Raw genomic sequence first — 13,582 nt, 5'->3', positions numbered from 1 at the left:
GATCAGTGTCTGCACCTGGCACTTAAGTCATCCATGTAATGTGTGCATTGTTGTGGCTTCTAATCCAATTAGTTTCCTAGCTCTCTCAGTTGCTGTATGAGAAAAGGGTGGTTCACCTGGGAGAAGGAATGCAGACAACAATTACAAGCTAGATGTGACTGCTGGTTCCGAGTTGAAGTGACTGCAAGGACAGGAGAACAGGGGGGTTGTAGCTTCGGGAATCAGCTGTCTGAAGTGTAGAATTCTGCAATGAGCAGTTTTTCTGTTTCAAGTCAATTCTTGTGTGCTGAGCAAAGTGGGGTTTTGATTTTTTTGTGTTTTAATTTTTTTTTTTTTTTTTTAACAAAAGGTGGATGATGAGGAAATGGACTGTTGAGGTGCTGATTCAGTAGGGAATTTCAACTGTTAGGGTTTTTCTGAGTTCTTTGGCTGTGTAATCTGTATTTGGGACTGATTCTTATGTTTCAGGTCAGAAATTGCTGGATTGAAATGTTCTTAAAAATGTTAGTAAACCTAAGTGGCGTACTGGAGAGGTTGTGGTTCTACTGTACAGCATTTACCTACTTGCTTTGGAGTGGAAATCATTCAAGTGTGCAACTGTGAAGGAACGATTCTTTTTTTGACAGCTGTGGCAAGCCCTGTTTTGTGGCAGAAGGACTGCGTGAAGGGTCCAGAGGTATGGTGTCAGAGTGTTCGGACAGCATCGCAGTGTGGAGCGGTGAAACACTGCCAGCAGAATGTCTGGAACAAGCCTACTGTGGTAAGTATCAACTACCGGGACTTCTTCTCACCTGTAGTTGATGTAGCTGGTTTCCATATGCTGATGAAGATTTTTCAAGTCTCTCTCGGAGTTAAGTGCTACATAGTGCCTTGGTTACTATGCCTTAATTCGGGTGCTAGATAAAGGTTGCTTTCCACTTCTCTGCCTTGCGCAACTTGTCTGCTGACTTCTCCTGTGACCTGTTGCACAATCACCGAGCAATGTGTGCAGTGGAGTTAGTGGATTTCAGACTTGTTCCTCTTTATTAAACTGATCCCTCGTTCATAGAGCCTTTTCTTACTCTTAATTTGAGCAATGCCAAGCTGATAGGCTTATTACAAAAAAAGCTGTATGCTTCTTTAGGTCTTTCTCGTAAGTTAATGTTCCACAAAAGATGCAGCATATCCTAAATTATGAAAGCCATGACAGTAAATAATGGTACAAATGTTACGTTTACTGTGGCTTTTCAAGTTGCATTTGTACTAAATGTGAGTGCTGCTTTACTAGATGTAGCTGTAGTTTGTGGTATTGTTTCGCAATTTTCTAGGGGAAAAAGGCATTTTACTTACAGATGCATTCAGTCCACCTTGGCTCTATCTGTGCCGAGGTATGTTTCTGTTTGTGGAAAAGTATGGGAAGGGAGGAATGTCAGAACAGCAGAGCACAACTAAAATGAGTGAAGCTGCCTGAAAAGTTCTTAGATTTCTAGTAAGTGTGTACTCTTTGAAGAGTAAGGTAAAAGAGGTTCAGGAGAAGGCTTCTCGGGGCAATGTACTTTATACTTCAATGAAGGTGGGACTAGGTGAAATGAGCAAGTGGTAGCATGCCTGATTCTTCGTACCGTGTTGAAGAACTGAAGAAGAAACTGGAGCTGGTCTGCTTGGAGTAGCCTTGCTCTTTATTTAAAAAGATCTCTTCCCACCCTAGCTTCAGCCAGTATTTCTTCCTTAACTTCAATTCCAAATGTGATGCTCATTCTTCACATTGTTACTTGCGTGCTGCATTTACAGGTACTTAATTCTGTCTCAAAAAACCTCTCTACTTCCCTCTCCAGAGCAGTATCCCCTGTGACTTGTGTAAGGAACTTGTGACAGTGGCTGGCAAGGTTTTGAAGGATAATGGCACTGAGGTAAGCAGAGCTCCCCTTCTCCTTGCCCCAAGGCATTATTTGATTTCATTGTCTTAACAAGATCACAAGGTGAAGGGGTGGAAGAGTAGTCTGCATGATGTTTTCCAACTTAAGCAGCAGGTGTTGAAAGGGGCCAGAGTACCTGGGAAAAGGCTTTTAAACAGCCTCTCCTGGTTTAGAGATTAGCAAATTCTAGAGCCTCTCATGGTCTAACACATCCCTGATTGGCTGTAGGTGCTTAATAAAATTGTTCTTGTGCCAGTGGGCCATCGATCTTAAAAGGTCGGATACTGCAGTCTCTAGAAGTGGATGATTACACCAAGTGGACTTTATTTTGGTTGTGGGTGCTTCTTCCCTTTTTCTTTTGTGAACCTGGGAGTACTTTGCATAAACAAATCACTGTCCCACTAGTCCATAATTTCACTTCCTCTTCTTAAATGTAAATGTTCTATGCTAGCAAGACTGTGTTGTGGAGGCCTTGCAAGCAGTATTTTGTGTTTTCACTTTGGCAGGGTCTCATCGAAGGTCTAGAACTGGGGAAAATAGACCTATAGTGTAAAATCTCATTCTAGTTCTGCTTGCCAACTGCCTGGACCTGCCTGAGTTCAAGGGGCTTTTTTTAGGCTTGGTGTTGTGCATTTTGGGAATGGAAAGAGCATCTGAGAGAGATACGTATTTCGATGGTCTATAGCCCACTTTATCTTTTGTAGGATGAGATCCGCTCTTACTTGGAAAAGACATGCGAGTTTCTTCCTGACCAAGGCCTGGTCTCTGAGTGCAAAGAAATTGTGGATTCCTACCTACCAGTTATCATGGATATGATCAAAGAAGAGCTAGTAAGTAGATAACAGTTTGCAACTGTTGGAATTAAAAGTCGTGCTCCTGTTGATGCCTGAATTTCTCTTCTATGTAAGATTGTGCATATGATCCTTCAATCCTGTATGGATCACTGGTGTTGAAATTAATGGTGTAAATTTGAAGACTGCTTCCTTGCTGTGAAACGTTTTCCCTTCCTATCATGTTTCGGCTGAATGACTTCATATAAAAGTGCTATCAGTCTAGAGCTTTATGTATGTATCTTATCTCTTCCTAGGATAAACCTGAAGTTGTATGTAGCGCCCTCTCACTGTGCCAGTCCCTTCAGAAGCACCTTGCAGCAACGAAACTTCAGAAACAACTCCAGTCCAATAAGATACCAGAGCTGGATTTCTCTGAACTGGCATCCCCGTTCATGGCTAATGTGCCTCTTCTCCTTTACCCTCAGGACAAACCCAAGCAGAAGTCTAAGGTAAGGGTGCAGTGCTATTCCAGCATGCAAAAGAAGTGCAAGTTTTTTGACGCAGAGCTTCAGTGCTCCTTTGCGTAAGAACTTACGGATGATTCTTGGTAAGGTTGTATTGGGCACAGGTTAAGCTGATGTACTTCACCTGGGTGACTGTCTCCTGTTGAATTTCGTCTTGCTGCGTACAGACAGCAACGTTTTTCCTTAACCTGTGGGTTTAAAGCTAAGCAGCCCCTGTGGACCATATGTGTAATCCTGGATTAACAACCACACTCAAAGACAAATCTTGTGCTGGGCTGTTCCCATCCAGGACTGTAGCAGTCAAGCAGGTCTTACTGGAAACAGTTTCTTCTGAGAGCAAATTTGGCATCAGCGTTCAAAGGAAGAAGAATTCTCCCACATTCTGAGTAATCTGCTAGCTGTGCCCTTCAGGGGAAGCATTCGGCTCTGAATCCAGAGGTGACAGACTGGATCAGAAAAGAACAAATACTTGACAAAGGGGAGTAGATGAGACCATGAACTTGTGAGTAGAGGCTGAGTCTTGATAGCAAGCCTAGATATGGGAGTTAAACAGTTGAGTGGGTGGAGAACAAGCAAGTAAGATCTATGCCAGATTTAGAAACCTTCCCACTGTGGTCTGTAACAAAACCAAGAGATTTTGAAGATTGGGTATCTTAACAGTTATCTCGGGTTTCAGAGCCAAGTAGGTACCTAATCTCCATCTAGTGGCTGGTGCACAGACCAGCAGTAGCTTGTCTATTCGTATTAGATCAGGCTTTTAAGTATTCTATTTTAAGGTTTGTATATAGTTAAAATAGCTTTTGAAATTTGGTAGTAACGGAAGCTTCTAAACAGTGTTATGTGAAGATACGTCAACTTAAGTTTCCTTTCACTCTTTGTCCAGGGAAGTGGGGACGTATGCCAAGATTGCATTCAGCTGGTTACTGATGTTCAGGAAGCTGTGAGGACAAACTCATCTTTTGTAAAGTCTTTGGTTGCTCATGCCAAGGAGGAGTGTGACCGTTTGGGACCTGGAATGTCTGATATGGTAAGCTATCTTTTTTGTTTAAAAATTTGTTCCTGTATACAAACATAAAAGAGCTTGTTCAGTGCCTTAATTCTCTCAATGTAATCTCTATTTAATAGAACAAAGGAGAGTGTGTCACATGTAGGATATGTTACACAGTATGACAATAACAACACTGAAATCACAAACTCTCTGGTCAAGAAAGTTGGGTGGGGTGGCATGTATGGACTGGGGTGGGGGAAAAAGACTCAGGATTGCTGCTAGCCCTTAAAGGCCTTTTTCATAAAAATGATCTGGCAGGGTAATGTGGTCATATCAATGAGGGGGAGTGCTTTTGCCCTGAGAGGAAGAGAAAAGGACTCATCAGATAAGCACCTGTGTGTGCGATGATTGTGTAACCTGAAATGCCATCTTATATTTGGGACAAGCTCTGAAAGACAACAGAATAGTTATTAAGTAGAGCAGGTAAATTAATACCTTGAGATGTATTGGAAAATTAGAGATTAACTCTACAGCTTAAGTGATTTAATATTTACAAGACTTTCTTTTCCCACTTCCTGCAGTGCAAGAACTATATCTCTGAATATTCTGACTTGGCTATCCAAATGATGATGCACATGGTAAGATCAGTAGAATATAATATTTGGTCTCAGTTCATTTTTCTGCTTTGTGTAGCTAACTTATTTGGAAACAGGAAACATTTACTGCAGTAAAAGTCTGGGGAGAGCCCTTGCTCTGTAAGTCTTGGTGTTAACGCTTTGAACTTGGCATTTAATTGGATAGTAACTTCAGTCTCAGAATACTTTCTTTAGCACTTTCCTTCTCTTTCAAAACCACTTCAGCGGTGCAAAAGGCACTCTAATCCTTTGAAACACAGAAGATGCGTTACATAGGTTCATTTATACTCTTTTATCTCAGTCTTGTACTTCTACCACTTCCCCTCTCCCCACCAAATGCTGTGTTAAGCATATTAGAGGTGGTCTTTGTCACAGTATTGCAAAATCGGTTCAATGTGTCTATTTGAAGCAAGACTAAACGTCCTCCTTCTGGAATTGCTATCTCGAGACTCCTGCTCTCCGGGCTCTTGATGGAGCCATGGAAACTGAGTGGTACTGCTCCAGCTCTGGTCTTCTGCAGCAACATACAATGTATTTTACCTCTGACCACCTCCATAGCACCTCTTTATCCAGAGATCTCAAAGCCTTTTAAAAAAAAAAATGGGTAAGCCTTTCCTTAGTGCCTAGATGCTACAATAATATAACAAATTATAGGTGAATTTACGAATAGAGTATGTGGCTGACTTGAACCTGAATTTGGCAACGCAGTGGCCTTTTTTTGTTTCCGGTTGCTAAAAGCTACTTAGAAGCTCATACTGCTTAAGCACTTGGGGGAGGAAGCAAATCTTTGTTCCAACAACAGTTAGTTTCTCATTTTAAGCATTGCAATGCAGTGTGTTGTTAATACCTGAAATTGGAATATGACCACACCTTGCATCCGGCTGAGTGTTGTTCAAACTCTTTGGAGGTAGTCTTGCCCAGGATGCTTTAATAACTTCATGTGAATAATGCTGGTTAGCACTGTGCAATTAAATGTGAGTTGCTGTAGCAATGCTATAAGGATCTTTGGGGTGGGGACCATGTCATATTCCATCATCTTCGTGGAAAGAGTATATGCAGTTCCAAGTGCTTGACATTTTTTTTTCTCTTAACTGTTATCTTTAATTTCTCCTTTCTTCCTCTGTCTCCAATCTCCCCTGTCAACAGAAGGATCAGGTAGGTGAGCAACTTGCCTGTGGTGATAGCCTGCTTGTAGTTCACTTGCTCTTACAGGGCTTGTAGTTCACTTCTTGCTCTATTAGCTGTGTACATGGTGTGACTGTACTCAGTGTTGACAGATACAAGGGATATTTATGTGATTAAAACAGCGAAAGACTATTGACTTCCTCCAGTGGATCAGTCCTAGTTCCAGCTGCAGATACCAGTTTGTGCTACTAAGATTTCAGCTTGATTATGCTTTGCCCAGCAGAGCAGAAAATACGCTTGCTTTCGTACAAGAAGGATAGATGTGGAAAAAGCATGCCGGTGGCTCCCGTCAGCTTCTGGTTTAAAGTCTGGGCTCAAAAGGGCTTGAGTGAAGCTGTCACTGGGTCTTTTCTTGGTTAACCTTTAAATCTAGGACAATGGGATAGATGTTTGGAGTATATGAATTGAAAAGAAGATGCGGGAGGCCTTTAGGCTCCTGCTTCCTAGAGCTATTTGGGCTTTTAATTTAACCAGTCCTGGGAGACCTTGTGTCTGTCACCTCTCTGTGAGAGAACATGTTGTGTGTATGTGGGTGTTGCTGTAACATTAATATCTGGAAGTGCTTCTTATTATGCATGAACCAAAGGGCTTGACTTAAAGGTACTGCCTGGAGTACTCTGAAACAGCACTGTATCTTTGAGATACTGCTTTTGCCTGTGCATGAGGTTTTGGCATGATGTATTAACTGTTCATAAGCCTCTGCTGTAAGAAGCTTGATGCCCTGGTGACAGGGTGGGGTGTGGTGATCTTCTAATTACCCACGGGACCAAAAGTAACTTTTTTTAGCTTAAGTAGACTTTAGGTGGGAAAGTTCAAGTTTTTGTGTATTACTCTATACACATACCTTTCTCGCTTTGTGTGGGTATAATGTGGCCTCCTTAGAGCAGTTTGCCTCATGTCCGACGTTTATTTTTGCATTTAGTAATGTATGTTTCTAAAACCTTTAAGAAAGACTTAGAAAGCCTTTTTAAAGGCTTTGTTTCCATTTGCTGTTTTCCCTCTTACCCTGAAAAGAACACTTGAAATACAGTCACTGCAGATATTTGTAAAAAGGTTTAGGCTTAGTTTTTAACGTGGTTACCTTTTGTTTCTTATAGGCTGTGTTCAGTAATGCGGGAATCTGTTTCTGTTTGCAAAATGTGATGTTACTGGCTGCTTTAAAGAAGGTAGTTTGTGGATGAGAAAAGGAGTCCTTTCTTCTAGGCATTTCTTTCAGCTTTTGGGTGAACTCTGAAGTCAGGATAATTACCTTCTTCTGTGATTACTTAAAGCTTTCAGGGGAGCAGCTTCACGGGTGCAGGTCTAATGTGATGGTGGTGGCCTGTTTTGGTGTTGGTAGTTCTTAAGTCAACTCCTTTGAAGGACTTGAAGCTCATGGTAAATGGGGTTTTTAAATGGATGTGGCCTAACCTCTTCCTCTTTTAAAGGAATTGCTAAATTTCATCTCGTAGTAGTCCTGCCTATAACCGTATCAAATGCTTTGGCAACACTTGAAGTAGAAGTAGTCATAAAACTTCTAGTTGTGTTGGAGCCTTTTAAAACTTTGTTCTCTGTGCCTGCTCGCAGGCTCCATAGAAAGGGCAGCGTGTTCTAGAATTTTAAAAATTGCTTGTACATCTCTTTCCAGCAACCAAAGGACATTTGTGCCATGGTTGGGTTCTGTCCTTCTGTGAAATCTGTTCCCCTTCAGACTCTGGTGCCAGCTCAAGTGGTTCATGAAGTGAAAACGGAAACTGTGGAGGTAGGATGGACTTTTTGTACTTGACAGCTTTGCCTTCCTTCTTGCTTTAGTGTAATGAACTAGGTGAAACAGAAAAATACCAGCTTTTATGTGTAGAATAATCCAAGTCTCCCTGCATATAAATTCCTGGCCCCTTCTTGTTTCTGATGCTGATCTGTGAAGTAGGAGAGCTGGCTGATTTGTTAGAATAGTAGAGCCTAGGCTAAACCGAAGCGATAAGGTAATACTTCAGGATTGAAATGGGAACTCTTGTTCCAGCAGTAGAGTATAGCAGCCATTCTAAATGACACCTCCAATGCTAGAGGGCAAATTGCTGAATTTGAATTTTGCTCTACATTTGGAGTTACGCTTCGATCCCTTTTAAAAATGGGACAGCACTCTGCATGTGCAGATGAGTGATCAGAGTCAGAATGCTGAAGCTCCGAGTTTGGAGAAGCACCTTAGATTCCCGTGGCCTTTGAGTGAGTCATGGGCTGAGGTTTTTTGGAAAGGAACGTCTCTTTTGAAGACAGTTAACTTCTGATTAACAGGGTCCAAACAATTTCGCTCAAGTCCCTCAATTTCTAGGTTTCTTTTGCAAAAAGGGGGGTGCTCTCAATTCTAGGAAATTTCATCCTCCGTTAATGTATTTTAAAAAACACTTCATATTTCCCTTGACTCCAGTCACTGTGGGGCTGCTTATTTCTCCGTGTCTACTAAATTCAACTCCCCTCCTTATACAACCTGGGGATTGTAGTCTTAATTGGTCATACAAAATGACTGTTCATTCAGAAGGGCTTTTTACTGAGACCTTTGAGGTTGGTTTTGGGTTCTGCATGACCTTTTGAATTGAGCTCAAACTGGCCAGCTAGGTAAATGAATTAGTGTGCTGCACCTGAATGTGAATGTTGTTGGACTGATCTTCTACGAATTGTCTGTGCTGATTCACTGTTTTGCGTGTTTCTTCTGTGTACTCAGAAAGCCTCAGTTCAAGAGAAGAGTCTTTCCTTGTGTGAAATATGTGAGACCATGGTGAAAGAAGTGACTGGCCTCTTGGAGAGCAACAAGACAGAGGTGTGTAAGTGGTGGAAACGGTACCTCTTCCTAGGCTTTGGCTAAAATGGGGCTGTATTGGAGGGGGAACGAAAGTTAATTTTATTGCCTGTTTTCATGAGAGCAAGATTTCCATCCTGGGTGGGACGGAGTAAGAAAACATGTACTTATGAATTGAGTCAGATTTCTATTCCTTATTTGCCACGCATCTTTCATTGTGCTTCAGGAGGAGATTGTACATGAAATGGAGGTGATCTGCTACCTATTCCCAGCAAGTGTCAAAGACCAGTGTAAGGACTTCATAGATGTCTATGGCCAGGCTTTGATTGATATGCTCTTGGAGGCAACGAATCCTGAAGCTGTGTGTGTTATGCTGAAATGTTGTGCATCCAACAAGCCTCCACAGCAGCCAGGTTGGTAATGAGGAGTCAGCAGTGTTGCAAAATGAGCTAGTTCACCTATGATTATATCTCTTTTGAGAACATGTGCTTTAGTACTTTGCTGATGCTGCCTCCTTTCTTCTATTTGGGGGAACTACCTAAGCACTGACACTTGTGGGTTTTTTTTTCCTTCTCAGTTTTAGTGAAACCTGCAGGTGGCTTCTGTGATATCTGCAAAATGGTGGTAGCTTATGCAGACAAAGAACTAGAGAAGAATGCCACGACAGCTGAAATTGAAGCTTTACTGGAAAAAGTCTGTCACTTCCTGCCAGAGTCTGTCAGTGATCAGGTAAAGCATATGTGCACGAGACAGGCTAAAAAGCCATGGTCTTGCTGATGGTTGGGAACCGTCCTTGTTGATTTGTTGGGTTTATATAGGTCCTACAGTGACAGTTATGCTTACCTCATTTTCTGAGTGTTTCACCTGATATTCTGTCTACATACTAATTTTAGGTCCATCTCTCAAGTGTCTCTACTTCTGCTATAAATGTCCAGGTACTCATAATAGAGGTCTCTGTGTTTGGCCAACTGCCTTGGTCTCTGGCTGGAGACAAACTGTCCACAGGTGCAGCTGGGACTGGCTTGTGTCCAGCAACCTGATCCGTCCTAGGTTTTTCCCTTTACTAGTTAGCACCAAAGCATAGCAGCTTTTCATGTGCAGCAGAGCAAAAAAGAAGGGAGCAGGCTTGAACTGAGGCAGTCAAATGACCACACAGGCCTTGCCGTGTGGCAGCCTGCCTTCCAGTCAGAACACGGCAGATAAAGGTGAACAGAAGGACGAGACATCTTGCAGAGTATTCAGAAAAACTAGTGAGCAGCATCTCATGATGGTTTTTGTAAGAGTAGTCAGCGTAACGCAGGTCAGAGTTGAAGGAGTCTCTCCCTCTGCTAGAGGCTGAAAGGAGTTTGGGATGCCGGGGGGATTAGGTTGTTGCACTCCCCATCCGTGAGGGTTGACAGTCCTTTGAATAGATGGAGACTTTTAAGGGCCTGAATTGGCTGGCTGGATTGTTGTACTAATTTGCAGTCCATAAAGGTTTGCCTGGAAATCCTCTGAGAACAGTGGGTGGGAACAGCTGAAGGTTTTTTTTTTTTTCCCTCAACACTGATCCTGTTCAGGGGATTAACAAAGTAATTGGAAGTAGGCTGGCATAATTCCAGTGAGACAGCGAAAAGCAACACCTGTTAGACCACTGCTATCAAGATTTACCTGGAAATCTTATTAAGTGGTTGCTGAGTGTCAGCAAGTGGCAACTGCTTGTAAGTTTACTAGGCATACAGTATACAGGCTTAAAGCAGCTGTGAAATGGCTATCCCTGCTAACCGCTCTGAGGCGGTTTAATGGCTGTGGTTCGCTTATTAATCGGTGCCGTTAGTCTCTGCTGAGAACGTCAACATCTTTCTGTGCTCTGGAGATGGCCTTTCCACTAGAGGGCTGACTGTTCTCGATGGGAAACATTTGTGCTGCTCCTGGTCTGAAGTCAAGAATAAGTACTTGGGCTAAAAGTGCTTAAGAGTCATTAATGTGTTGCTGCCATCCTGTTCAGGATGTTTGTCTCCAGCTTGTTCAGTGTGCTTTCCTCTTGAGACAGCAGTGATCTCCATGACTAGAGACTAAGCTTTGCAAGTCAAAGCCTCTCCTGCTTGGTTCTTTTCCCAAAGCCTGTCCTGCTTGGTTCCTTTCCTTTTCACCCCTTTCTCATCATAACCTGTCTGCAGACAGCTGCAGGCAGGTATGAGCTAACAAAAAATGATCTAATTGTGTGATTAGTGCAATGCTGAGTCCTTTTCAGTCTGCAGAGCTCAAGCCTCTAGTTTATCAGTTTGGGGTGTATTTTGGGGGTGTTTGGAGTAGTGTACGGGCCTGCCTGCTGAAGACCCTATCTTCCTTCTTCTAAGGCTTTAACACGAGAATCTGTCAACCTGTGTTTTGTTACAGTGTGTTCAGTTTGTGGAACAGTATGAACCCGTAGTTGTGCAACTCTTGGCAGAGATGATGGATCCCACTTTTGTTTGCACTGTGAGTATTGTGTTTAGTTCTGTTGAGTTCGGGCTCCGATACAGTCCTGCCTATTCTTCTGTACGCCTTTCAGTGCCTAGCATGCAGAAACTCTGCTGGAATAAAAATCAGCACACTGAATGCTTGGAGCAAATGCGGTTGTGCAAGGCCTCAGGCTTACTGAATGGACAGCTGTCTGACTGCCAGCCTTGTGCAAGAAGGGTAGAAGAAAAGAGCTGCCAGCGGTTAGCCGCTGTTGAGGTTCAGTAACAAGGTGTAGTGTGCCCTGAATGTGATGAGAGGAAGTCAAATGACATTTCTTGAGAAGGGTCCCTTTCTAGAAGCTCTGTTTCTTGAAACTTAATATGAAGAAGCAGTTGCGGTAACTTAATTCTTCCTCGTGTCAGATTACTGCTTCATGTCTACTCGTTCAGCTGCAAGTGTCACTGCAGTTGTCAGTTGAGCATGGTACTGTGGGAGCTCCTGAAGGTCAGGTGGAAGCTCAGACGTAAGGCTGGAGTTGAGATCTCGTGGTGCGGATAGAAAGATGCTGACTCTGCTGCTGTTCTTTTCACAGAAACTTGGAGTCTGTGGATCAGCTAAACAGCCTCTCCTGGGGGATGATGCTTGTGTCTGGGGTCCAGGTTACTGGTGTAAGAACATGGAGACTGCTGCTCAGTGCAATGTACGTAATGCAGGATTCTGCCTCAAGTTTCCTATTGGTCTTTGATAGCTCCTTATATGCTACTTTTCCAGCTCCTATACCACACTTTCAAGTGGATGAATTCCAGTTTCAGGAAGCAAAAGGGTACTAGCTAGATGTGGTTGAGTTTGATTAGAGGGTCTTCCATAGCCCTTAGCTTTCTTAAAGCAGACTGTTTCCTCTCCCTTCCGTTCCTATCCCCTACCCCTCTGCTAGCATTTCAGAATCTATAGTAAGGTACAGTGTGAGCTTTATACTTAGTCTGTGATCACGCAGCCAACAGACTACATCACGACCTCTCATCAGGCTCTAAAAATTGGCTTCCAGTATTGCTGTGGGCTGATGCTTTCTTTGCCAGGCGTTAATGGCTAAGGGTCATCAGCATTCTTTCCTGAAGCTTCTGGGTGGGGACGAGGTTGTTATTTATTCTAGTCCTCTCTGGAATCACTTATTTTAAGAAAAACAGATTGCTCCCAAGGTCTTGGCTCAGAATAAGGCATTGAATTGTATGCGTAGATGCATGCTCGTTTGCAAACAGGCTTTTTTCCACTAACATACACTATTTATTTCCCTTTAGGCTGTTGATCACTGCAAACGTCATGTGTGGAACTAGAAGAAGAATTTCCAGTTCTGAAAGTTTGCCGTGGCTCTTAAAAATGTGGGCCGAGGTTGGCGGAGAGCTGTATCTCAAATGTCCCTCCTCTCTGCCTCATTAACAATTTGACCTTCAGGTTCCTTTAGCAGTTCTGTAGCAGTGCTGCTGTTGAAGGATCAGATCTTCATTGTTGACTTAACAAAGATACTTCTGATTGTACAGTTTAACTCATTACGCTCCTAAAAATAGTCAGTGTGTTGTAGATTTTTAATTGATAGGCTGAAGTGTTTTTTTTTTTTAGGTGCTGGGAAGAATGGCAGAGAAGGTGAAATGAGACAAGACTATTATCTTTTAATTTAAAAAAAGAACAAGATAGCGGCTAAACTTTCAAATGTCTTTCTGTAGTCAGCATTGGGAAGATTACATGCTTTGCATTTTTAACATCTGGCTGGAATATTAATTTTCCGTGTAATTGTGGGAGAACTTTAAGGGATAATGTTCAATCTGGGAATCCCTTCGGCTGGAATTTTCAAAGCTCTACAGATGCAGAGGAGGGGACTTTGTATGCCCAGCTAACTTTCGTCAAAGTAACTGGTACCTAAAAAGATACATTTGCATTTGAGTGACCGCGCTTTTGCATTTGAGTGACCACACTTACGGCTCCTGGTGTTATCATAGCTAAGGAAACCCTCCCTCAACCCTGGATCACGTCCTTTTTATTTCCTTGGACTACTTGGTCTAAGCATGGGTGTTCTACTGTCAAGCCCTGTACAGTGGGATTTCAGTCTTTTGACGCATGCTGGCGTACGTAAAGAATGGCTCCCTTTTTTCTTATCCTAGTTGCTCAATTCTGCTTAGTCTTGCAGCGTCCTACAGGCAGCCAGCTGGGTGCCAAGGAGGTGGAGCGAGCTGCGTCGGTAGAAGATGGAGGGGAAGAAGTCAGCAGGGGCTGTGCATATGTCAAAGTGAGTTCAGCACAGAGGGTAGAACACATGGAAAAATGGTTTTTATTGTAAACTACTGTTTTTTTCCTTGATCTGTTTTTCTCTCATAGCATATTTCAGTCATCTAA

General features: G+C 42.7%; 1 protein-coding gene across 1 annotated transcript; it reads left to right on the top strand.

The window, feature by feature from the left end:
- Positions 1 to 553: 553 nt before the first annotated feature.
- PSAP (prosaposin) lies at positions 554 to 12,887 on the top strand (the record flags this gene model as incomplete). The annotated part of the gene is made up of 14 exons (XM_009587574.1): positions 554 to 760; positions 1,815 to 1,889; positions 2,600 to 2,725; positions 2,983 to 3,177; positions 4,076 to 4,219; positions 4,762 to 4,818; positions 5,962 to 5,970; positions 7,628 to 7,741; positions 8,699 to 8,794; positions 9,000 to 9,186; positions 9,351 to 9,502; positions 11,153 to 11,233; positions 11,790 to 11,897; positions 12,493 to 12,887. Coding segments are annotated over 14 exons (1,587 nt in total), but the record flags the coding sequence as incomplete, so codon positions are not given.
- Between the last annotated feature and the right edge of the window lie 695 nt (positions 12,888 to 13,582).

This window comes from Fulmarus glacialis, unplaced genomic scaffold (genome assembly GCF_000690835.1).
Source record: "Fulmarus glacialis isolate BGI_N327 unplaced genomic scaffold, ASM69083v1 scaffold25541, whole genome shotgun sequence".
NCBI classification, from domain to species: domain Eukaryota; kingdom Metazoa; phylum Chordata; class Aves; order Procellariiformes; family Procellariidae; genus Fulmarus; species Fulmarus glacialis.
This window is presented reverse-complemented; position numbering and strand designations above follow the sequence as displayed.